We start from the raw sequence: 25594 nt of genomic DNA, 5'->3' as shown, positions 1-25594 counted from the left end.
GTACATTTCATTTATTCCAGGAGCAATGTTTCAATTTCTGCTTATATGCCATACTGATATACATAATTTATCTTGGATTATCTTACAGAAGTAGTATGTTTCAGTATGTTTCAATATTGGTAGAATTTATGGAATAAGTGGGCTAAAGAAATCTGAGCAAGGTATTTTTAAACTTTATACGTACATTTACTCAGTCTAGAAGCAGATGCATCCTAATAGTTTTTGAAAGATAAGCTTTCTTGGTTTTATTTAACTTTCTCTCTTATCCACAGTAGCACTCAACAATCTTGCTATATATTCCATTACTTTTTATTACTTGGAATTTTCAACAGCAGCAGCTATTACTTGAGTACTTTTTTGTTCATAGTTTGCTTGTTGCTGTACTCACTTTTTTTTCCCTTCATCTAGTTGAAGATTACAAAAACAAATCATTGAGAAACTGTGGAAACATTAGCAGTATACAATCCAAGCAGCTGGTACATTAGAGACAGCAATAGTAAAGATTTTCCATATAATATTCATAGTAGTCTTCAGAAAATAGCTTCTAAGCATTTAAATCATAATTCTGTACCAGTGCATGCCATATTTTAAACAGAGTAGTGATATTTGTGACAAAAATGATTTTGGTGAGATTGCTAAGATGAAAACATAATGACTTATTTTCTAAGAAACACTCTAATTTAAACATTCTTGGAAACAGAAGTATTGAAGTGAATCATTGTTACATTTAAAAGTCAAAAGTGTTTATTTGTCACATTTAAAACTTTTTCATAAGTGTGATTTTGAAGATTGATTTTAAATACTTTCATGTCTTTATGTTTTCTTGCTATTTCACTGCATTTCTGCAGTAGTGATTTGAAAATGTCAGAAACCATTTAGGAAGGAGGTTAAATATTTCAAGCATTATAGAGGAAGGGTTATCTTTTTTTAACATTAAAGACTAATAGAAACAATAAACTGTTGCAATTAAGGTATTATAACATGGCAGAAAAATTTCATGCAACAAATGAAAATTTGAAAATAATTTCATAAAATATAACTACTAAGAAAAAGCAACTTCACTGTCATGTCCAGAAAAAGAAAATTATTTCATAACTTCTATATACAGCCCTTAGAAAACAAAGCCACATTGTTCCAGTCCCTGCTATACAAGCAGATACACCACTTGTTCCCTTTATTTTTTCAGGAAGCACTTAAATGAAAAAAATTAAAGTCCTCTAAAAATATTTTTTCCTTGATTCTTTGGAGATCATGACCTATGTGCAGCAAAAATACTACAATTCTCCTTTTTTTTCCTGAAACATTTGTGAGAATAAAAGTACTTCACTAAATATAAGCAATATGGGCACCTCATTCAGACAGCTGTAGCATCTTTCTCCACAGCAATATTCTAAATGCTGTTTCATTAACCTAATGATCAACAGTATATGTTTAATGGTTCTCAATAATTAATTAAGGGAGTGAGTCTCCTGATTATTTCATACTCTTCTCTTTTTTTCAAGTTAAGTAATATATTGTTTCAAGTTTCTGAGGCATTCTATCTGAAAACCTTGAGAAAAGGAAGAAAAGTAGGAAAATGCAGGTTTTGAACTTTCTTAAATCACTTAAATATGTATAAACTCCTGGACATTTAAGCATTACAAAAGAAAAACAAAGTGGAATTCAAAAACTAAGTGTTGGATATTTTGAAAATTATGCTAACCTTTTATTAATTAACTTCAGTTAAAATTGTAATGCATATTAGATAATTCTTATCTGCTGGATTTTGTAGTGCTCGTTTTAGCGTTTCTAGATTTTGGGAAATGCAGGCAATTGGGTAACTGGATGACTGGGAATTGACTCTTACGGTACTGCTGCATGCCACATACTTGATACTGAAGGTGTATTCAAAATTATTTGATCAGAAAGTGCCAACAGAAAACAATATAGAAGTATTTCAGTGAGTGCACTATTACTGTGAAATGAAATTTAGGAATAAATAGGGAAGCAAATTTGAAGCTGGTGACTTAGACTGTAATGGAAAGGAAACCTGAGACCTGAATCTGGCTTTCACTTTTATTTAAGCATTTTCTATGTGACAGTCATTGGATAAAAACCAAATCTTCAAATTGTGGACTGAGCATCACTCTTAGCAGAGTAGCTGTGGTAACTTATTCTTACTTTCTGTAGACTGAAAATTTCGGTACACAGGGTAATTTTCTTCAACAAAAGATGAATATTATGTGGAATTCCGATAGTGGAATTAAGCAGAAGTATGTTGTTTAATACAGTTCAAAACATTTTATTAGCTAAAGTATTGGAAAGATCATTTTATTAAAATGAGTCCATTCTCACTGTCACATTCCTTTTAGTGTTTTGTTTCCTTTTGCTACCTCTAGTCATGGGAATCTAAATATTACGTGAATATTACAATTCCATTCAGATTATCAATTGTATTATGTAATAAATTGTTTACTGTATCAAAAGAAGCTAATGCATATCCTTAATACGGGGAAGAAAACTTATGGATAGTGTATTCTAACACTAGATAAATGCAAAGAAAAATCTAAATGCATGTTGTCTGTAGTCATGCTCAATTGATATTCTGACTGAAATGAGTAATATTTATAAATAGAAAAGATATCAGAAGCAGTGTTTTATGTAAGTATGCTACATATCCAGTCTAATAAAATTAATTTAAAAATACAATTTTGTTGATAACTTTCAAAGCATATGTAGTAACCGCACTGATGAAAGGCAAGTTTCTGGCATGTTGTTTTTCACATCACACTTAATGCTGGAATGCATGAACTTGTTTTTAAAATATAATTGTAAAGATACTTATAGTCATTTTAATGTCTTTGTATTTCCTTTTAAAAATCTTTAAGGAACTTTGGTTCCAGGCTTATTGTTTCCTCCTTCCTTCCTTATCTCTTATCTCCTCATGCTTAAAAATTACAATAGAAACTTTCTTTGTGGTATAATTTAACATTAAATGAACAATATAAATCCAACATTGACTGAATATTTATCTCCTCAAATATTTTACAATCAAAATATATAGTTCTATTTGTCTTAAATCCAGATAATTCAAATCTTTTTAGGAGAAACATATCTTAGAGCTGCCGGTACCATACAATATCAATATAATACAATATTAAAATATCTTTTGACTAAGTAATCTTTTGATGTATAACTAAAAAATCTATATGTTTGTACAACAAGGTTTGCTGGATTCTATGATTTTTCCTTCAAATATTGATTCCATCCTTAATGTAGTTTATGTCTCATTGCAGAACACTTTACTGATTTTATTTATTTATTTATTTATTTATTTTTAATACTTGTGCCTCCACTGCATTATTAAGATGTTCATTGCGTCTGTGTTGGATGGGACTTTATTTTTCAGGTAAATTTCTAGTCCATGAAATCAGTGTATACAGCAATAGCCCACGGAAATTCTTGGTCCTACTTCCCTCTTCCACAGAATATGAGACAGAATTATTATGGCCTTGATTACAGCAGCCTTGATTGCAACACACTTGATTCCAGTGAAAATTCCTTCAGTCAGAGACCTTGATCAATTACTTCAGCACAGCAACTGACATACCCCCGGCTTTTGTCCACACCATGTCAGTGATATGCCACTGGATCCATCAGAGCCTGTCGATGAGGTCTTCTACCTCAAACTGCAGGAGGCGTTGCAATCACAAACGCTTGTCCTGCTGGGGGATTTCAACTATCCAGACATCTGCCAGAAAAGTAGTATGGCAAGCTATAGGCAATCTAGAGCACTCCTGGAATGCACTGAGTGTAACCTCCTGAGTCGAGTAATTGATGGCCCCACCAGGAGAGGATGCGATACTTGGACCTATCGCTCATAAATATGAATGAACTGATTGGTGACATCAGGATTGGAGGCTGCCTGGGCTATAGTGACCACACTATGGTTGAGTTCTTGCTCTAGAGGGATATGAGACAAGCGAAGAGTAAAATTAAGGAGCTAAGCTTTAGGAAAGGCTAACTTCCAGCTCTTCAGTGAGTCAGTCCAGAAATCATCCTGGGAAGCTGTCCTGGACAAAAGTGTGCAGAAGAGTTGGCAGATCTTTAAGGAAGCTTTCTTCAGGGTGCAAGATTGGACTGGATGATCTTTCAGGTCTTTTCCAACCTTGGTGATTCTATGATTCTAAGAGCTCTCCATCCTCAGGTGTAGCAAGTCAGGAAAGAAAGGCAAGAGTTTGGCATGGATGAACTGGGACTTGGTGGTCAAATTGAAGAGCAAGAAGAAAATGCACTGGTAGTGGAAATAGGGACAGGTACTGTGGGAAGAGTATAGGGAAACTGTTAGACTGTGTAGGGATGAAGTCAGGAAGGCCAAGGCTGAACTTGAACTGAATGTGGCCACAAAGGGATGCCACAAAGAACAAGAAAAGCTTCTGCAGGTACTTCAACCAGAAGAGGAAAATCCAGGAGGGCATATCCTCTCTAGTAAGCAACAGAGGCAGGCTGGTAGCAACAGACAAAGAGAAGGAGGCTGAGATATTTAAACATTTTTTGCCTCAATCTTTCCTGATAACTGCTCACCATGATGTGACTGATATTACTTTTAATAATGTCTTAACTAAGAGGTTGTCTGTCGGTAGAAGTGTGTGAATTTGTGTTCTTGTAGCAATGAAATAAATATAATGTATATAAATTATAGCTGTTAAAACAGGTATTTATCAAGACGTTTTTATATTAAAAAAAGAAACTTCATCTTATATCCTCACGCAATGTAAAACATAAATTATAATAAATGCTGTTTCCATAACTTCATTAATGTCAATGATGTTGTACTAGCATGAGTTCAGGTTTAAACTAGTCTCTCCTGATTTCATATATGAAAACTATCTTAGTAAATTCCTGATGTCAAACCAGTAAAACTTTACAACTCTGTACATAGCTGATACACTTTCAGTGATATGAATTCAGAAAATTAGCTTGTCAACAAGTTTCATTTCAATTAATTTGTCAGAGTATGACCTGAGGTAGAGTGGTCTTATGTTGTATATTTAAATGTTTAATTATTCAGAAGGAACAGACTAAAATAGCCTGTAGCCTCAGTAATTAAGCAGCATTCATTTTTATTGAAACAAACTTGGGAGTGTGATAGTGTGATACGAAGGATAAATTCTTTTATTCTATATCAGCCATATTTGCTATTTTTTTTTAAATAGTTTTGCTGCATAAATTTTTTAGTTATTTTTGTAATCTTTGCTAAAACATGTCCACATTGACGTACTTTTTTCATCTGGCCTTTTCTATTTCAGCAAAATGATTTGAAAGTCAGAAAACCAGTATGATTTGTAAACTGAAAATGTCAGTCATATTTGTGTGTGTTTGTTTGTTTTGCTTTGTATAGCTTTTTAAAAAACAGTTTTAGACTTTTTCTCTGAAAGATGATTACAGTTATGTTACTTATACTAATTTCAGTAATACGTAGTTTGTCTTTTTTGATAAAACGTTACTATAACTTTTTTCCAAAAATTTTAACTATTTTTGAAGAAACTGTTGCTGCTTCAGTATTACACTGAAGACTGGATTTTTCTTATTGGTTCTTTTAAAAATAATTGATCATATAAATGTGTTTTTATTTTTTATTTTTATTAGTGATGATAACTGCAATGAAGAACTATAATGAATTTCAGATTCAGTAAAAGTAGTTGAAGTATATCAGGATTCAGGAGACCTTAATTATCCTGGAAATCACTGCAAAATATACAGTATTTAAATATTGTTACACAGTGGTTTTTGCACATCTAGCTTCTACTGGTTTATCTGAAACTGTTCTCATCACTGCGATTCATCAGTTGTTGGTCACCACCAGAGTCTTGTAAACTTTTGCAAAGTGGTAATTGTGACAGTGAAAATATTCATCTATACAGTCATCACCTACTGTGCATAGTCAGTAAAACTTTGAGCTAGAGGTTGAGCTGTAGTTATTTGATGCTGTATTCCCTACACTTTTTGTCATAGGTCAGAGATCTTATATCACTAGCACTATAAATGAAGACATAACATATGGTGCTAAACTACTAATTGCTAAACTACTTCTTTAAAATTTTCTCTATGTTGTGAGGTAGCAAAAAAAAATTCATGTTACCTCTAGGATATTCTGTTGTTTGTACATGAAGACCCATGTTTCTGCCTATTATGGGTCTGCATGTGGTTATTATTGTAAGACTAACCCCAACACTTTTTTTTTTTTTTTTTCAAGCTGTTAGGCAGAGATAGGCATTGGCTTGGCTGACTCTCCACATGTCAATGGCAAGATTTATGACTCTCCTGTCTGCTTATCTGAGAACAATGCAACGCATTCCTCAGTTTGATTACTAATAAGGCTATCCTGAATACAAGGTCCATTGGAAATAGAGGAAAAAGATTTCTTGGGAGGGAGCAGCATGACTCAGTACACTATAACTGATTTGAGAAACAAGTTCTCTTCTACAATAAAGAATAGCTGAAGTACAAAAAGTGCAAAGACAATACTTTATATTCATTTGCTTTCCTTTTTTTTTAAAAAAAAATCTAGTGTTATTTCTGATTTATTTCCCAGTATTAAGCCAGTAGATGTACTTTATATACAATATTTTATTTAAAAATACTCAGTGTTTATTGCTACTGTTTACGTATTCAGTAATAAAAATGAGAACAGAGGAGTAAGACCAAGGCAGTTGATGATTATGTATTAGGTTTCAAGTGTATCTCATGCAACAACAGAGGAAGCACTCTATTGAATGTTCCTATTTCTATCAATGCCAGAGCTCATACATACTTGTGTCTCTGCTGAGCATACTGAAAATATACATACATAGACTTCCACATATACTTAACGGAGCTCTTGTCTGGAGAACAAGGAGTTGTTATTTTATGACTACATTCTGAAATTTAGAATGTAGATGTGTCTCTGCCTAAATTTCTGCTCTATGTAAGTGTGCAACTTCATAGTTGTACACAAAATTCAAGTAGATTAATTAAAAACTGTGATACCCTGAATGCAGTATTAAGTTGGTCAAAGTTAGCAGCTTCTAGTTAGTACAGGGGAGCTTGGCATTCTCAGCCATTTTGTGTATTAGTAGGACATGGTGCATTTTAGAACATAATGATTCAATGCTTTTAGTGCACAGATTACGATTGAACCTAACTCTTTCATCATCCAAAGTATTAAATTATGTGATATTAATTCCTCACTGCTTCAGCAGACATAGAAATACCCTGAAACTGAATTGTAAGTTTGACATTGTTCAAGTTAGAAACTGATAGAAAACAAGTATATGGCATAATTATATTCTAAGGTTCTTATTTTTAATTCAACATCCATCTAGCATAAAATGTTAAAAAGTAGTAGCCACAAGCTATATTTTCCTTCCTCCCAGGAAAATACTCTAATCATAGCACGACAGAAACAGATTGTTCTTTCTACCTGTTTTCCTTAGGAATGGAAATTTACCTTGATGAAGACAGACCATGCGTTGCCACCTTTGAGGGGGTGCATTTATCATGAAGACAGAAAACGTGTGAATGAGAGAAGAAAACACTTAGTGGAGCACATGGGAAATTATACATGCTGTTGCCACTTAGAGAAGTTAGGGGCCTTGGCATTTTCATAAAATTGTCTTTTTATGTGATAGACTATGAATCCCATTAAGAATTACATGAATATGGGAGGACAAAATCATCTTTATTTTAGATATCCTGGTTGCATCTTTGACAAGGTATCCCCTATCTCAAGACTTTGAGATGAGGAGAATGAAAAATACAAGAATAAAAAAGCAAGATTGTATTGAGTTTCAGGCAAATATAAATTAAGGAAGAAAATCTTTCAATGAAAAAAAAATGAGTATAAAACTTGTATTCTATGGCTCTGTTTTGCTGAAGTGCTATGTGCTTTTTGCTGCAGGGCACTTGTCAGTGGCAAAGCTCTCAGCCATTCTCTGGTCCAGTTCCAGCTCAAGCACTTCTCAGACTGGGGGTCATGACTTTGCACAGGCAAATCAGAATTCTCTTGAAATGGAGACCCCTTCCTCCCTGGTGCTGGTCCTAGAGCTGCAGCATGTTTCTCCAGGGAAACTGTGGTGTATAGCCAAGCCAGGATGTCATGGTTCAGACCAAAGTCTGCCCAGCCCAAGAGGTTCCAGTTGCTAGCAACCAGTGGCAGGTGCCTTGGGAGGAGCAAAGAAACAAGTCGTCTGTGATGCATGCCCAGCAGTGCCTGGTTTAGCTGTTGTAAGGCAGAAGGTGCTCTTGTTTTCAGCTGCAGCCACAGAATGTGAAAGATGTAGTGAATATCATGAGGCTAGCAAAAATTCAAGTAGGAAGCTTGGGGTCCCTTTTCTGAGTGGAATGTTTCAAGTTACAGAGTGGATGACACCACTCAGGAGTCAAGTGTGACCTTGTGCTTCTCATAGGGATTAGAAACCAAGCAATTAAGAAGGGCAGTGGCCATAAAAAATACTGTTTGTCCTGTTTTGTTGAGAGTTGGTATAGTTGGACTTGATCTTGAAGGTTCTTTACATCCTAAATTATTCTGTGATTCTAGTGTAAAAATTACAGAGAGAAGAAAGGTACACTGTATTGCATATTTCTCTTTGTAAATCCTTTGTTGCTTAGTATATCATATTTTTTTACTGTGTGATATTATTTATTCAGAATTTCTTTGAACAAGTGTTTTCCAAGTCTCTAAGAAAATCTATAAAATCTGTCTTAATTCTGATTATATTTATGGTAACTTTTTGCAATTTTTCTTGCGTCTTAATAGCTATATTAAACACACATCCACTATTTTTTAACTTTCTGCAACATTTTTTTTTAAATATCATAGCTTGATTTATAATATTTAGGCACTATAAGCCATAAACAGCAAAAAATCTTTTCTACCAGATTACATTCTCCCGAATAATTTATTAAATTCAAAAAACAGATTGCCTCTCATGTTAATGGCATATTATTGTTTAAACAAATATGGTTAATTTTTCAGTTTTAAAATGTACTAAGTTCATATTTGCCTTTTCTTTTTAGCTTCAAATTACTGTGAATATTGACTATCTATTATATATATTCTTATATGTTTAATCAGGTGAATCATTCCTTGCTATATCTGGATTGTTCTTAAATGTTTGCCTCTCCTATAAATGCTAGTTCTAAAATAGTTATTTGACAAGTCTCATTTCAGTGTTTAATACTTGTCGAGCATCTGTCCCTAGGGCACTCATGAGGAACTTAAAGACTCACGTGCTGGGAAAAAAAATAAAATAAAAATTAACACCTGTTCTCCATATTCTGTTGAGAAACAGGCTGGACGAATCAAAAGGTTAGAAATCTGAAAGGCCATTTTGTGTTTAATAATATATGAGAGGGAAGGAGTTAATAACTTAATACACATTATTTCTGCTTTAGAAATGATTTGTCTAGTTGAATGCTCAACAAGGAGTTTTTCCAAATGTAGGTTGTTTGGTTGTTTGCAAAGTTTGGTTTCAGTTCCTATGTACTTTGATGCTGAGAGTTTCTTTCTGAGAAACCAGGATTAAGTTTTTTTTAGATAATACAAAGCCAGGTAGCCACATAACTTTCAAAATGAATGCGTACACATTAGGAGAAAATAAATGAAAAACATTTCTTGCAGTGATGTAATCCCTGTCTCGTCCTAGTTACTATTATTCAGAGATACTATTAACAAAAGAATAGAAAGGGCAGTAGTGACGCTGACCTTTATTTTTTTTTTTTAGGCATTCTATGCCTTGGGAAGAACATACTTTCAGATTACTTTTATTGACACCATATTCCTGGCCTTTTGAGAACAAAGAATAAATTATTATTGCAACTTATATGTTAATTTATATTTCATGGGCAGTGATGTCTTATTACAAGATGAGAAGGACTGATATACAACAATCTTGTTTGGTTCGTATAAGATTAAGGCAGTTCTAGAAATTGCCTGTCCTTTTAGGTGTGTCCTACTCTGGCAGTCCATTTGGGGATGCTTTCTATATGTGATTGAGCTTTACGCGGACTGTAGTTGAATCCTCTATCTGTTGAAATTAAGATTAGCATGTACATTGAGCTCAGTGCAGATGAGTATAGTTTGAACCTTTGCTCAACGTATATACATATGTTCAGGTACACAGTCAGGCTAAAATGTGTATAAATCTTGACGCAATCTGAGATGTCCTGCTAATATTCTTCTTTGTGAATGGCATTTCCAATGAACCTTCCACTTTCTTATCTTTTTCATGATACTATATAATGCATAGACCAGTAGAAAACAAGACTCCAGAAATCTTGCCTTCTACGTACCTATGATTTAGAAGTTGTGAATGCAGTTTTTCAGGTTTAAGTATGTAAAATAATAATTACATGTTCTTTGTCCCTACACTTTACTTCTAAATAATGTGATTATTTTATATTCTCATAGTGTTTTTATTTGTACTAGTAAAGAGGATGTCTTTAAAATAAAAACAACAAAAAACATACAAAATACCCAAACAACAACAACAGCAAAAACACTCAACTTATTTTCTTTAAGGTAAGTTTGATTAATACATACTGCTGTTGGGTTATTGTTTGACCCAAATATCACTGAAATCATGGGATATTTTACACTAATTGCACGATATCAGATTTATTAGGTTAAGAATATCTATATCCAATATACAGGCTAGAGGAATTTTTTCCAAAATAATAATGAAATTGTTCTTTTATGCCATTTTGGCTTACTAGTGTTTTCTGTTTTTCCTTTCTTTCTTTTTTCTTTCTCTCCCTCACCACCAGGAGGTATTTTTGAGTGTGTGGAATCTGGTCCAATGGGTGCAGAAGAATTAGCCTTCAGATTTGCTGTGAACACAATCAACAGAAACAGAACTCTTCTGCCAAACACTACATTAACATATGACACCCAAAAGATAAATCTCTATGACAGTTTTGAAGCATCCAAAAAAGGTAATTTTTTGTGTATTTAATTTCTTTAATTAGCAGCTAAAACTCGTGTGCTTTAACTACCTGAAAAAGGTCTGTCTATAAAGATATGCAGTGACATTGTACAAGGTTGTAGCTGACATTAAAGAAGTGTTTTAAATATTGCCCCTTGAAAACTGTAATAGTAACTGCTTGAAAATTACATTATGTCAACTATGTTCCCACTACCCTGTCCAAAATCTATTTCTTTAAACATTTGAAATCTGAAATTTCTTTTTCTTGAGTTTTGTGATTAGGATGTTTTTGAGATTTAGGTCTTCTGGTATCAGAAAATATTTCCCCATCTTTTTTTTTTTTTTTTTTCCTGGGAAATGCCAAGTGCTTCCAACTTGGAATGATCTTGGAAAAGGCTAAGATTTCAGTGGTGTAGTCAAATCTGTATGCCATCAGACACATTTCCAACATTACTGGAGGAAAGTCTACAAAATCCTCTCATTCATTAAGGTGCTCAAAATCTGAATGTGAATTTTTTCATGGTTTCATGGCTAAAATCTCATTCTCAGATATTTACCAAGGCTCCAATTCAATTTTAGGTATTCTATCACTTTAAGTGCATCTTCAAAAATGTCTTTAGCATATGTGTGACTGGCATATTTTATCAGGCTTTTGTTGCGAAAGAGAGCAAGTAGTTGTAATTTTGCTTATCTGATGAGAACAAAGCATAAAAATAAGCTTGAAAATTAAGTCTTTGTTTAAGATTGTTGTTACCAGATAAATGTAAAAGCATCAGTTCAGATGATTTTCAAGATTACAAAATATTATGAACACTTTTTCCTAAACTTTCAGATCTTTGATTCTCACAAACAATTGAAGTTACGAGCTATTGCTTTACATTCTGGTCTAAAACACGGTGATGCCACATGGGAGTTATACTGCATCACTGCCTTTTTGTAGAAAGTTGAAAACCCACTAACTCCTATATGTCCTTTTTTGATTGAAAACCCAAAACTTTGTGACAGAACTTGAATTAAATTTTGCAAGGTATTACACAGTGTTTAATGGTAGATTTTTTTATAAATTGAAAAGCAAATTTCATATGAATGTTTATACGATTGATTCATAAGAATCCTTAGCAAGAAAAGGTAAACTTGTATTTGTTATGAGAGATTTGGACCTTAAATCTTCAGAGAGATCTGGTCCTCAGCGTGTCACTCTAACTGAAAAACAAGAAGAGATTTTTTTTGCTAAGTAAAATGAAAACTTCTGATGCTACATTAGAAATGCTAGCTAGGGAAAAGCTGCTATGTCAGTGCAGATGTATACGAAGTACATCTTTATAATGGAATACAATCCTGATTAAAAATCAATTTAGAAATGATAAATATTTTTGCCTTTTCTTTGCAACATGTCAAGTTTATCTTTCTAATTGTTTCTCAAATTAACCATTTTAGTATAAGGCTGTTGTTGCTAGATATGAGAATAGACAGTCTCTCTGTATGGAAATGAGCATTTAAATTCTTCTGAGGTGCTTTGATACATGAAAAATATTATAGACTAAATATTTATGCCTAGCAAAATAATTTATTTGTAGCAGAGATTGAGAAAGGAAGTATGCTATTTATTTAATGTTTTTTTTGAATAGTTATTCTGATGAGATAAAGAATGTTCTGAGAGGCTGCTCTTTCCATCTCAGCCAATAGTAAACAAATCCTTAATTCTATCCCCATCTTCTATCTGATTTGAATGCATTCTGCCTTGTGAAATTTAATTGAATAATTTGTCCTCATTCCTGAATTAATAAAAAGTGAAGAAATCTATTCTGAAATTTTAATTTTTTAACAATCTTCTGAGATGACAACTCTACTTCTAGACCTTACTTAGGAGTTGCTTGGAGATTGCAAGCTAACCTTACTATTGCTAACTACTGATAGAATGGAATAGCTGATGCTAGAATTACAAAATGTAAATGATTGGATATATTTATTGTTCCTGTTTGCATCTTGCATGAGAATGCAAATCTTTAACTAGTCATGCTGTATCAAAATCTGTATAATTTTTTAGTACTCACAGCTTTTTACTTCATCAATTCACAGCCAACCATATTGATGCTGAGAGGTACTTTAGTCCAGAATCGAAGGCTAAAGGTTAGCCTAAAATGGTTCATTTTATTATGATGACTCCAAAGCAGAGTTTTAACTGTGAGGTTGAAACATTTAACTCATTCTGTGGTTAATGATTTTGTCCACTAGTGACCAGGCAGGTGCTGCATCAAAAAACAGCCTGTTAAAACCTCTTACTAACAAATACTTTTTAAGCTGAATACAAACTAAATATCAATGGGATTTTAAAATTACTGTATGAAAGAGCAACCTGAAAGCAAGATGATATTTCCAAGATACTGTTTCAATGAAGAGTAATGTGAGTGCAAACAAAATATCCTTCAGTGCACTACAAAAATTGGTATGCATCTGATAGAGTTGTATTAAATCACATGTGAAAGCATTGCATTATTCAAATCACAGAAACAGAAAGAAAAAAAAAAAAAGCCCATTGAAAAGCCATCTGGTAGCTATTGCTGTTGTTAGTGATCCCATTTACTGACATTTGCATAAAGCTTGTTGATTACTCTTAGGAAGGGCAATATTAGCATAAATGTTTTTTTATCAGGCTAGTCATTTAGGCCTTAATCCGATGCTTAGTAATACAGTGGAGATCTTGTGTTTATATGAGAAGTTCATTTAAACCACTGATGCTCTGCAAGAATAAAAAGGTGTGCCAGCATGATTTCTCGAAGACTTGTAGTATTTTTAATCGTGCTGAAAAGGACAGACATGGCACAACTGAAAAAATTAATTTCAACTTATTGAGGAAAAATAATGTAGTAAAATGTGTTTCTACTGCTTGTTTCCTTAGTTGTGAGGGACAACGACGGTGGTGTAAAAACACTAAGTAATCTAGCCTCATATAAATACATTCATATTGGATTATGGAGACACTTTCCCTTACTTCTCTCTACCAAATAAGATGTTTCCTTAGAAAGGCAGAATCTGAGTTTCAGAACCGTGTGCTCATAAAAGTTATGTCTATAGCAGTGATCTGAACAGGAGCAGGGCACGGACTGAGAAACTAGTCTCCAGTATTGCTTAATTTTTCTGGCTTCTTTCTGCAATGTGCCAACTCATCTTCTGCAAGATAATGCTGGAGCATACTATAGGAAATAAAAAAGACAAGATACACAATTATACACAATTGCTGGCCTTTGTGACTTCCACTGACATAGAAGTATTTATTAAATGTAGCTGAGCACTATTTAGAAGTTAAGTGTTGCTATTCATCAGCTCACAGTGAAAGCTTAGAAATGTATTCAGAAGTTGAAATCTGTGTGTTACAGAAGAAAGGAGTTTTCTCAGAACTTATATTTCATGGAGAACCTTTTATTTAATATGAATTGTGCAATACCTTCTGGCACACTGCCTTCTTTCCTCTCATCATTGACAGACTTCTGTCTTCTCTTCAGCCTGCGATCAGCTATCTCTTGGGGTAGCTGCCATCTTCGGACCATCCCATAGCTCCTCAGCTAATGCTGTACAATCAATCTGCAATGCTTTGGGTGTTCCACATATCCAGACCCGCTGGAAACATCAGGTGTCAGACAACAAGGACTCCTTCTATGTCAGCCTCTATCCAGACTTCTCTTCACTCAGCCGTGCCATCCTTGACCTTGTGCAGTTCTTCAAGTGGAAAACGGTTACTGTTGTTTATGATGACAGCACTGGTAAGACTAAATCATGCAACTAGGTGCAGATATGATTCTATGAATATATATTCATGCATACAAGAAGAATGAGGGGTGTCAGTACTGTTACAGCTTTATTTTAAGAAAGCTTAATTACAAGAAATTCCATTGGCAAGGTAGAGTGTAACAAATAACGCAGATTTGTTTGCATAAGTATTCTCATAATTATCCTTCACTTGCTGAATTGTGTGCATTTGAGATTGCAACTGTCAATAAATCTGTCACGCTCTATCTGCATTTTCCTCAGTATCTTCACGGTTGCTAACAGCTATGTCTTCTGATTTTATTTAAAACTCAGTTTCTGAAGAAAAAGATGATAACTTGAAAGATGTAATGGATTGGCTGGTCAAATAGGACAGCTACATTTTAGTGCTGCTCTTGGCATATTAGCTAAGTTAGAAAATAGTTGCCATATTTGTTTGGAATTTTGGTAACTGCATTTTCAGAGAGTCACAGAAGGAACTCTGGTTTTGGCTCCCATGAGTTGAAAGCGGAGGAAATGTGGATGCTTGTTTTGCAGATGATTCACATCATTTAAAAATGAGCTCCCAAATTTCCATCAGAAATACCCCAATTTGATACTGTTCCTTTAACCTCACTCTGAAACCTCTGGTTTGCTCTGGCAGTGGTATTTGGTTTGAAATTTCAAAAAACTTGCCCAATATGAGGCTTGTCTGCTGGAGGTTAGAACTACGAGCTGGTAAGAGGAAAATCTGTCTGTAATGGAGGATACAAGGAAGTCATTTAGCCAGATGAGAGATTTAATATTATGGAAGTGTTAACAGTTTCTTCCATCGTTTTTAAACTGACTCTGACAAACCCTTCTCATAATTCTGTGAAAAAGAAGTTTTTGATGATGTTGATGATTCAACAGCTAGTAAATGGTGAGGAGGAAACAGAGATGGAAAACAAGAACACATCAGTGGAATTCGGAGGCTGTCTTTCTAGAAGTTTGGCTGATATTACCAAAGACACAATCAAACTTCTGGTTTCAAGTTTAGCATTACAGGCTTACAGGAAAAAATAATCTACTTCATTTTTTATTTTTTATTTTATTTTATTTTATTTTTTAACTCTTGCTTTGAAATAAGACTGGAGGTAAAAAGGAATATTCAAATCTTAATCAAGTGAACAGTGGAAAAGTAATTTGTGATTTAGTTAAATGGTTATAAATTTTTATTTACATAAATTTGAAATATTTTTTATTTAAATCATTCATAGACTAATTTTAAAATATCCAGAATGGCTTTTGAAGGAGACCTGCTTCCAATGTTCAGGATCCTGTAATGTAGAAAACAGGATAACTTGGCACAGGAAAGAATGGAGGTCGTGTCCTTTTGAAACTGGGAACAGAGATGCTCCTAAAGCGATACAATCAGTAACACTAGAGAGAGTAAAGGTCAGGTTGAATACAGAGTCAAGAGTAACAGTCAAGACTCTACAAATGTGGTGAAGTAATAATTAGTAAGAATGTTACTTCTCGGTAAAGATTCAGTAAGATAGGATTCAGTCTGTTACAACAAGGATAGGGTAATAAAAACAAAAATGCTCAGAGGATGGGCAAAGGTGTTAATATTATGAAAGACGTACTGGCCTGGTACTATCTTACGGCATGGTGAAAGTTGGTTAGCTGAGTCTGTTCTTTCAGGGAAAAATAGTTTGTCTCCTTTTCCTGTGAATCTCTGTTTGAATCTCCTGTGAATCTCTGCACTAACTTTTTTTTGGCTTCAAACAGTATCTATGTTCTGCTTCCTTCTATGTCTTCCTTTTTCCCTTCATCTTAAGTCTTATGAGACATTTTTCATTTAGTCCATCTGTTGTACAAACTAAAAATTGGAATCAGGCTCTTGAATATATATATATATATATATATATATATATATATATATATATATATTTTTTTTTTTGCTAGTCTGAAGACAAGTATTGCTTCCTGTGATCATTCTAAACTGCAAAGTATGTTCATTTCAACTAGAATTTTCCTTAAAGATCTGTCAGGAGTTAACCAGAGATCAGTTAGGATTTTTTTTTTTTTTTTTTTTCCCTTAGAGTAATTTATAGTTAATTAAATACCACTAAACTGTCCCTGGATACTAATTAAGTCCTTTCAGTTTACTGGTTTGCTACGGTCAATTGTCTTTAGGAGAGAAAAGGGGGGAAATGACAGTGTGTTCACCTGCTGCATGACCTAATAGTTTTAATTGATCTCAAAATGGCAAAGTATCTTCTTCAAAATATCAAAATTTCAAGTGCATATTGCAATCTGTTCTAAGAAAAATGGGGCAGATAAATTCTAAATAAGTCTGTACATCCGAAAGTATTCCAAAGCAAAGTATACACGAATGGTTAGATGCTGGGACCTTTAAATTATACTGGCACTTGTACTGGCAACTAATGCTTTATGCAGATCAAGTTGATGTAAACAGAGTTTTGAGATTTTTTCTTAATTAACATTTGTTTTGGTCTTGAGTGAATGAGTATAAACACCAAAAATCTGTTGTATCTATGAACAGAAGCCAAACTAAAAGCCTGAAAAATGGCTTCAGAAATGAAAATGTTTTCTGATGGTCTTCAATGTTGAATGCAGTGCTTTAAATCAAATGAAGGAAAAGGATGCGATTTTGTTGATATTTTTTAGAATAATGTATTAGTAGCACTGATTTGTAAATAAAATTATTTCCTTCTTGGGACCAGCATAAAAATTCACATTATCTTATTTCTATATTTCCCACATCTTATTTCCTGATGTGCTATATCTTGAGGATGTTTTTTTCCATACTATCAATTTCCAATTATTGCAAATTTATAATGAAATTGAATGTCTTGCAGAAAGTGGGTACATGGTGATGGAAAGTGGGTGACATTGTTAAAAGATTAAGGAAAGAATTTTGCAACGGGTTCAAAGTAAATCTTTGAGATCAGGAAGAAAATTTTTATCTAAGTATTATATGCTTAAGAAACTTTAAAGATCAGACAGATAAAAAAGCAAGGATACATAGTGAAATGGCCTGAAAAAGGTTGCTCATATCTTTGTTTTTATGTAAATGAGTTGAGTAACCCCTAATTTATGTGAAAAGCTGTTCTTTGTAAAAACGTGTGCCTGTTCTTAGCAGAATGAGAAAGAAGAAAGAAGATGAGAATGCTGGACTGAAAACTTGACATCCAATATAATGACAGTGCATTTTACCTAAATCTAGGAAACAAGACTTTAATCTTGGAGATACATAATAGCAAACCTACAAAATGACATTGTAGGCATACAGTAGAATGTATTTCATGGTTGTAAATTTTATATACAAGGGTAAAGTTTGTACAAGAACAGATAATATGCAGAAATAGGGAGAGATGTGTTGAATGAAACTAGGCAGCACAGTGATCCACGTTATGATAGGAGACATTTGCAGAGACCAGCCGTGTAATTTCTGTGGATCAAAATCCAAATGAATGACTGAAATATGAAGTGGAGGATTTTTTCTTACTTCCTTACCTTAGAATCAAGTAACAAAACTAACAAAAGGCAAAGGTTTCATCTCAAAAAATATTCCTCATTACATGTTTACAGGAAAGAGGAGTACAGAAGGACACAGTTCTTACTATATTCTTAGAAAGGCTGCAAATTCTTAGAATGTATACTGAAATATTTAACATTTAAAATACTGAATGCATGTGTGGGGGAGATTCTTCTGATATTTCTGATGGTGAAGAACTGCTTGGGAATGGAAAATGATATTTTATTTTTGTGGACTTATTTTCTTTTTAATAAATGAGAAAATATATTGAATTTAAAAAAGTGAATGTCATTAAAACTGGAATTTCTGCTGACTAAGTCAGTTGAAGTCTAAAGTGAGGAACATTCATTGACACCTTCTTAAATAATATTGAAATTGAATAAAACAAACCAAAAGTTGACAAATGTCCTGAGTTTTCAAATCACTCAAGCAAGAGACTTATTAAACACTTAAAAAAGATGTAATTTTAGGTGTCTTAGTTATTTCATTTTGAGAAATCATGGGTGATAGGTGGTGAAGTTCTATAGTCTGGAAAAGTTAGAAAAACTTAGATTTATTCCATGTTAGACATTTATCCAAGCTTTGAAGTGCATTTGTCCTGGTTCCTTAGGTTCACTCTTCTGTTCCTAGTAATTACTCGGAATCTACTTAAAAATGGGTAGGATACAGTGAGATTTCTTTATTTTATAGGCCTGCCCCATGAATTTCTGTCCATGGTAAATGCTGCAGTGCTTACATTAATATACTTTAAAGGTCTCAAGGTGATGAGTAATTCTCTATTTAACTTTATAAATATTAAATAATATAAAATTTCCTCCTTTGACAGGTCAACTTATGTTTTAGGTAAGGAAATTGCAGTAGATATACAGGTTTCAGAAAGTCACACTGTTCTAAGTTGCTTACTTCTATGCATATTAGAGAAATAGTATCCTCATGCATCCCTGCTACATGGATGCAAAGAAAGAAGAACAACAAAACTCTAAATGTTGTAGATTGGTTATGATTTTATAGCAAAACTGAAAGGACATATTTACAGGGTACACATTCTATTGAACGTAAAAATTACATGTGCAGGCAGTAAGCTCACAAGTTGCAATACTTGAGAAAGCAAAAATTGTGTTAATTTTTCTTAATAGTTTTGTCTGAAGAAAGATGAAGGTTTATCAGATTAGAAGCTTATGAATATATTATGTGTTAGAAAAAACTAAAAGGGATTAGGTTTAATCTAGTAAATAGAAGGTCTTGCAAAGGAAAAACCACACAACAATAATCTTATACTGTTTTTCATGGCATAGTTATAGAGACATTGACATTTTTATAAGAAATGATTTATCTAGAAACATTTAGGTTAGAATGAAATCTATCCTTGTAAGACTGTGGAATCTTCATCTCCAGTATTATTGTTTTTTTTTTTTTTTCCTAAGTGGCTATTTTCTCTTACTGCCTTTGCTAGACAGAACAAAACAAAAATGACAAGTAACTGTGAGCTCTTAAGTCACTATTATGACTAGTCCCAACACTACTACTTCCTCTGACTTCTGTAAAGCTGATGCTGTCTAATGCCTCTATTAAAGGAATGTTTAGAGATACTGTATTGCTATTAACTTATTTCATTGATATTTTTTTCCTCAAATTGGATTAATATTAGCTGTCTGTAATACAAAAACAGTATCTAGGTGGTCTTTTATGTATTTATACTCTTTTGTGCAATTTTAGATTGCATTTGTTCTAGCTCATTGAAGCAGATGCAGAATTCACCTGGCTGTATTTGACAGTCTGGGTGGGTGTCCTCCCTGGAAATAAATAGACTTGTGTAGAAAACTTATCAAAGATTCAGAGTGGGATAGGATAGCTTGTCACAGCATGTTAAAAGTAAATATTTCTGTGCATTTCAATTTGTGCATTATCAATCAATAATCAGTTTTTTGATGTTTTTAATGGAGTGAATTGAATGAATATCTAAATGAGGGAAACAAAGGAGTCTTCAGGCTTCTTATGCATATCAGCTGGAGTAGCATGCAATTCTGTTCCACATCTGCTCTGTCACTGAATCAGAGAGGGAATGCATTTGGATAAAGACATCCCCAATTTTACAGAAACTTCTCTTTGAGGATAAGTTCTTTTTAGTCCTTAAATAAAAAAAATCAGGCTTGGTAGGGCTGTAAAATTGCTAATATTTTTATCTGATTTTGGAGCATGAAGAGATTTTTCTAGACTGTTTACATATTGCATAGTATCTTTTCAATACAGAGTGTTTCATGTGCTGTGCACAGTAATTTCATGTAAACATTTAATTAGTAATTCTGTGTTAAACCTGACTAAGGTATTTAGATGTAGTTGATGTAGTATATTCTTTTTCTAAGAAATTTCTTGTATCATTATTTGATAAAGCTCAAAAATATTTTTCATGATGCTACATGAAAATATCCGATGTAAAGAGGATTTTGTGAAGTTAGTATTTCACTTTCAAAGTATTTTGGAAGTTAAGAACTACTTAATCTAGTTTTCTGAAAAGAAAGAATTTTAATACTCTTATTCTTTTTGACAAATGGACCTGCATTGTTCTTTGAGGACAATTCCTTGGAGATTTAAATTAATTATTTGAAAGGAAAATTAAATATCATCAAGTTAAACATAATGCATGAGTTCAGCTTGTCTTTCAGGAAAACATGTACCAGAGACTCCTTGTTCTTTTGCCAAGAATTGAATTTGAACTTACTGGAACAAGATAAATTATTTGCCTCAATATAAAAGAAAACTAATATTAAGCACGTTAAAGAATTTTTCTTTAAGCATAATTAACAGAAGAAGGCTGCATTTCCAGTAATCATTGGGGTGTCAATGAATGTACTCCAAATATTTGTAGGTTTGAATGATCAGAATTATTGCTTCTTTTCTCCTTGAATTCTGCTACATTTTACTCTCTATTTTCAAATGGAAAAAAAAAAATGTGAAAGGAAGAACAATTTATCTAAAAATGAAAACAGGAAAATGGAGATATAATCTCATGTTTTACATGTGACTTAATTTAAAAAAAAAAAAAAAAAAACACAACTCTGATTTCTCCAAATTTAACCATGTTTTCACTCCTACATCAGTATTAACACATTTTGTCTTTGGTTGGTGGAACACTGTGAAATGCACCTATAGTATCAAGCCCTTGCTCAATTGCTCTTAATCAGTCTCAGATCTGATAACCCTACCTTCGTACATCTTAGTTTTGTTCCCAGATTGTTTTTCTCTCTTGCACTCTTATCAATTTCTGTAGCAAAAAATTATCTGCTGTAGTCTTCAAGAATAAATGTACTTACCTGTAATGTCCAGCTTAGAGTGTTCATGCATGCTTTTTCTTCTGCCAAGCCTCTCCAGATTTACAGGAGATATTATTTCTTTTTAAATTTTGCTGGAAATGGCTAAACTTATTCTCCTGCTGCTTTTTACATTGATTCTGACAGCTCTGACAAAAGACTTTTGTCCTTTGACTGCAGTAGATCTCTTTATGCTTTTTACCCTCATTAAACCACACTACTCATAGATGTCAGCCACTTGAGAAATCATACTTTCCAGTATTACAAGAATTCTTTTGAATTGCCCTGGATTGTTAATTGTCATTGCTGTCATCTATTGCTAAATCTTTGAGAACATGTTCATTTGACAACCACAAAACTGAACTACAGTGATATTTAAATCAGTCTTATAATAAATAATAGAACCGCATGCATAAGGAAATGTCACATGTTGCTGGACAGTAAAAAAAAAAAAAAAAAAAGAAAAAAAAAAAGACAAATCTAATCTAAAAGTCTGTCAACAGTTTACAGGCTGGTTTGGAATACCAATAACCAAAAATCATAAAACCATAGCAAAGTCCTAACATATTCATTATTTTCTTCAATTATATTATTGCTTTTGATTATATTAAAGTGCTCTAAGTGTGGAGGTGAGCGAAGGATTTCTTTTTTTCCTTAAATTGCTGTGTGCTGCAGATAAGTACTCTGAGAGTATTAAAAAAATTTTTTTCTTCATCTTCTTTGGGTGACCAAGACAATTCCGTGATCTTAAAGTCTATTCTGAACTTGAACATTTGCTTTGATCCCTCCAGTGAAAGTGTGTGGGAGGTGTTATAGGCCTTTTTCACTGTGGTGCTCTAACATCTTTATGTGAAGAGATTTTTTGCTTTTTTTTTCCTTCTCTCTTTTTTTTTTTTTTTTTTTTCCTTTCTTGGAAACAGTTTGAACTGGGATCAGCTGTTTGAAACTAACTATAAAACATATGTACAAACATACATGCTCTTAAGTGCTTAGCTTATTTTATTTAAGGAAAAGGATAAAGAAGATTATGTTATTGTACTTGTACTTCTTGATGAAAGAGCACTAAAGTAAAATGGATACTAAGACACAAAAAATTAAGTAATATACAGAGAGTATCCCAATGGATATCTGACTACTGGAGTCAGATTGTTGGTCGTCTTTTTCAATGATTTTTAAATCTAGGGCAACTGAATTACCTAGTTAAACTGAAAATTATTCTCCAGCTACTGACATGGTTTCATTAAAAAAAACAACAACAACAAAAAAAAAAACCAAAAAAACCCCCACAACTTTTGAAAAATATTTTCTCTTGAAAGTAAGCTAACTCTGAAACTGCAACAACAACAACAACAACAACAACAACAACAAAAACCAATTTGAATTATTCATAAACTAATGGTCTGGAAACATTTTACATTCTTTATATGTGTTACACTGAAAGACCATGTGTGTGAATGGTGAAGCTTGGAATGCAACGTATAGGAAAATACATCAATGTAGTTTAGGGTCACTTAGACAAGAATTACACAAGAGTTCTTGTGGAGAAGATTCAAGGTGGTAGATCACAAAGTATGCTTTGGTAAAATGGTAAGTACATACAGGTAGTTTGATGATAAAAGAACGCCTATACATCTAAACTCTTTTGCCGGAAGGGAATTTTGTCATCCAAGGAAACCTCCAGAGTTCATTCTGTCAAATACTAATAGTACAATGATTTATTTGTGCATCCTTGTTTACCCTAATAAATCTAATTTCTAAATTTTCAGGTCAAGTTTTTCTAAATAGGAGACCTATATTTCTTGACAAAGGATTTGTTAAATAGAATTTGGTTTGGCCAAAATGCTACTGAAGTTGGTTACCATATACTTTTTTTCTTTTTACTGATACAGTACTGGTAATGTAGTACATTTTCCTGGTAAGAATATAAGTTAATAGAAAGTATATACACACACATACACACACACACACACATTATAATTATTTCCTAAAGCTTTAAATGCAAGTTAGAAAAATCTTACTAAAATATTCAGCTCTAAATTTGGTACAAAGAGCCATAGTGATTATGTTTTCACTAAGATAAACTTTCCTGGATTAGGTATCTGCAGTGTTCTTTCTTAAAGCTCATTCTCCATTAAGAACACTTTTCACAATTTTGATACTGTCTTTAAGTATGTTTAAGTATAATGGATGACAATTTTAAGCACGTTTTATGCTGCAGGAACTGAGTAAAGTAATCTCAATGGAGTAAATAGGCTAAATATGAATAAATGAACAATGTTGATTAAACTCTTCCTTTCAGTTATATTTTCTTTATGGTTTTCTTAATGGTGTTTCCAATATTATGTTCTTGTATCCAAGAACATAAAATACTATTTATATAGTCCTGCTAGCAGATGCAATTTCTCAAGGATACATTTTTTTAATCTTTTCACTAGAGGTGTTTTTTTATGTAGAGGATGAGAAAGATTAGTTATATCTTGCAAGTGTATTGGCAATCTGTTGAGAATGTTCAATATCTGTGAATCATTTTAATATCTGTGAATTATTTTACAGCAATGAACTATTCTGCTATCACTGAACAATAAACTGACATTCTCCTCTCTTTTACTCACACTCCTATCAAAGTGCAATGTATAATTATATTTTCCTGAGATCTGAGCAGAAAAATTGAGCAGGGGAACATCAGGAGAGAAGAAGGGTACAGAGTTGTGTGAGAGGAAACAACTTGCTGAAAATAGAGAAAATATTCCTGTAGTTCAACAAAGCGGTATATTATTAATTTGATTTTTTTTTTTTTTGAGATTCTGCAGATATAAGTAGCTTTTAAAAGAGCATTACTGTTCCTTTGTATAGAAAAAGGTTCATGTGTTCAGCCTATTGCAAAGTGCATTTGCTTGCATTCTTCCTGTACAGCACAAAGGCAGCATTAATGCAAATGATAAATAGTTTGATGAGCAGGCCAGGTGGCATAGCAATGGCTTGCAAGACTGCTGAGCTGGAGACACAGGTTTTAAAACAAACTTGGGACTGTTGCTTCCTGGACTGGTTGAAGTTGAACATGTCGAGGAGGTAATGTGATTGATCTCTTTGGAGGAAGATGCCAGCTGGAGAGCTCACAAACTACTCCTTCAGGATTCTTCTTAAAGATGAATTGATGGCAGCTTCTGAAAAGAGTTACTCACACCACATTCTTTCCAGCCATTCAGAGGTAAGACTCTATCACAGTGGCTGCTAAAAGAAGGAATTGAGAGTTTAAAGGGACAGGAAAAAGGTGTCCCTCATGAAAGAAACTGCAGGAAGTACATTCCCAAAAATACACCAATTATTTGTATACTGTTAAAAAATAGATTTTTGGGGGGATCCTGTTGACAAAAATTGTTTTGTATTTTTTTAATTTATTTTAGAAGTCAGTATTTTACCTGAGGGCTGTATTTTATTTTATATTACAAATTACTTACACTGAAGGCAATCCAGGCTAAAATCTTTGCTTTTGTGTTGTACTTCTCAAAATCGTGGCGAAACTATTGATTTTTCTCCTTTGGTTCACTGTTTTTGTAGTTCTCATATGATGTTTCTCTATTCATCTGAGACTCTGATATTTCTTTTTCTGATTAACTACAGATGAGCTATATACTTTTGAAACTGTTGGTTTTCCTCTGGTTTTTCAGAATTTGTCAGCTCATTACTTTGATCCCAAATAACCAGATTGACCATTTTATCTAATGTCAAATGATTAAAATGAAATTTACTTGGGGATTAAAAGTACTCAATTTATAAAATTTATAGTTACTCTCTACATACTCTATGCATATTTGATCTGAAACTACCTTTTGCACTGACCATAAATAGATAGTTGAAGTGGAGTTCCAGAAACGACTGGCCAGAGAAGGAAGTAGTCCTTCCTGACTCTCAGGAGTCAGAGTCATACAAATGGGCCATAACAGTATGAGGAAAAAGAGTGAAAATACAGAAGAAATTTTGGCAATATTTGGAAAAGAAAGCAGGCAAGGAATTTGTCTGGCATTACTTTATGTATTTAGGCCTACATGCTA

At 33.2% G+C, this 25594-nt stretch overlaps 1 protein-coding gene across 1 annotated transcript in view; it reads left to right on the top strand.

Moving 5' to 3' along the window:
* GRIK2 (glutamate ionotropic receptor kainate type subunit 2) overlaps positions 1–25594 on the top strand; it is a gene marked incomplete at both ends in the record, with an annotated part of 345231 nt that overhangs the window by 99501 nt on the left and 220136 nt on the right. The window contains 2 exons of the mRNA XM_079532662.1: positions 10786–10953; positions 14447–14704. Coding sequence (XP_079388788.1) covers positions 10786–10953; positions 14447–14704 — 426 coding nt within the window. The remainder of the gene's footprint in view (positions 1–10785; positions 10954–14446; positions 14705–25594) is intronic.

Source organism: Tetrao urogallus, assembly GCF_951394365.1.
Source record: "Tetrao urogallus genome assembly, chromosome: 2".
NCBI classification, from domain to species: domain Eukaryota; kingdom Metazoa; phylum Chordata; class Aves; order Galliformes; family Phasianidae; genus Tetrao; species Tetrao urogallus.
This window is presented reverse-complemented; position numbering and strand designations above follow the sequence as displayed.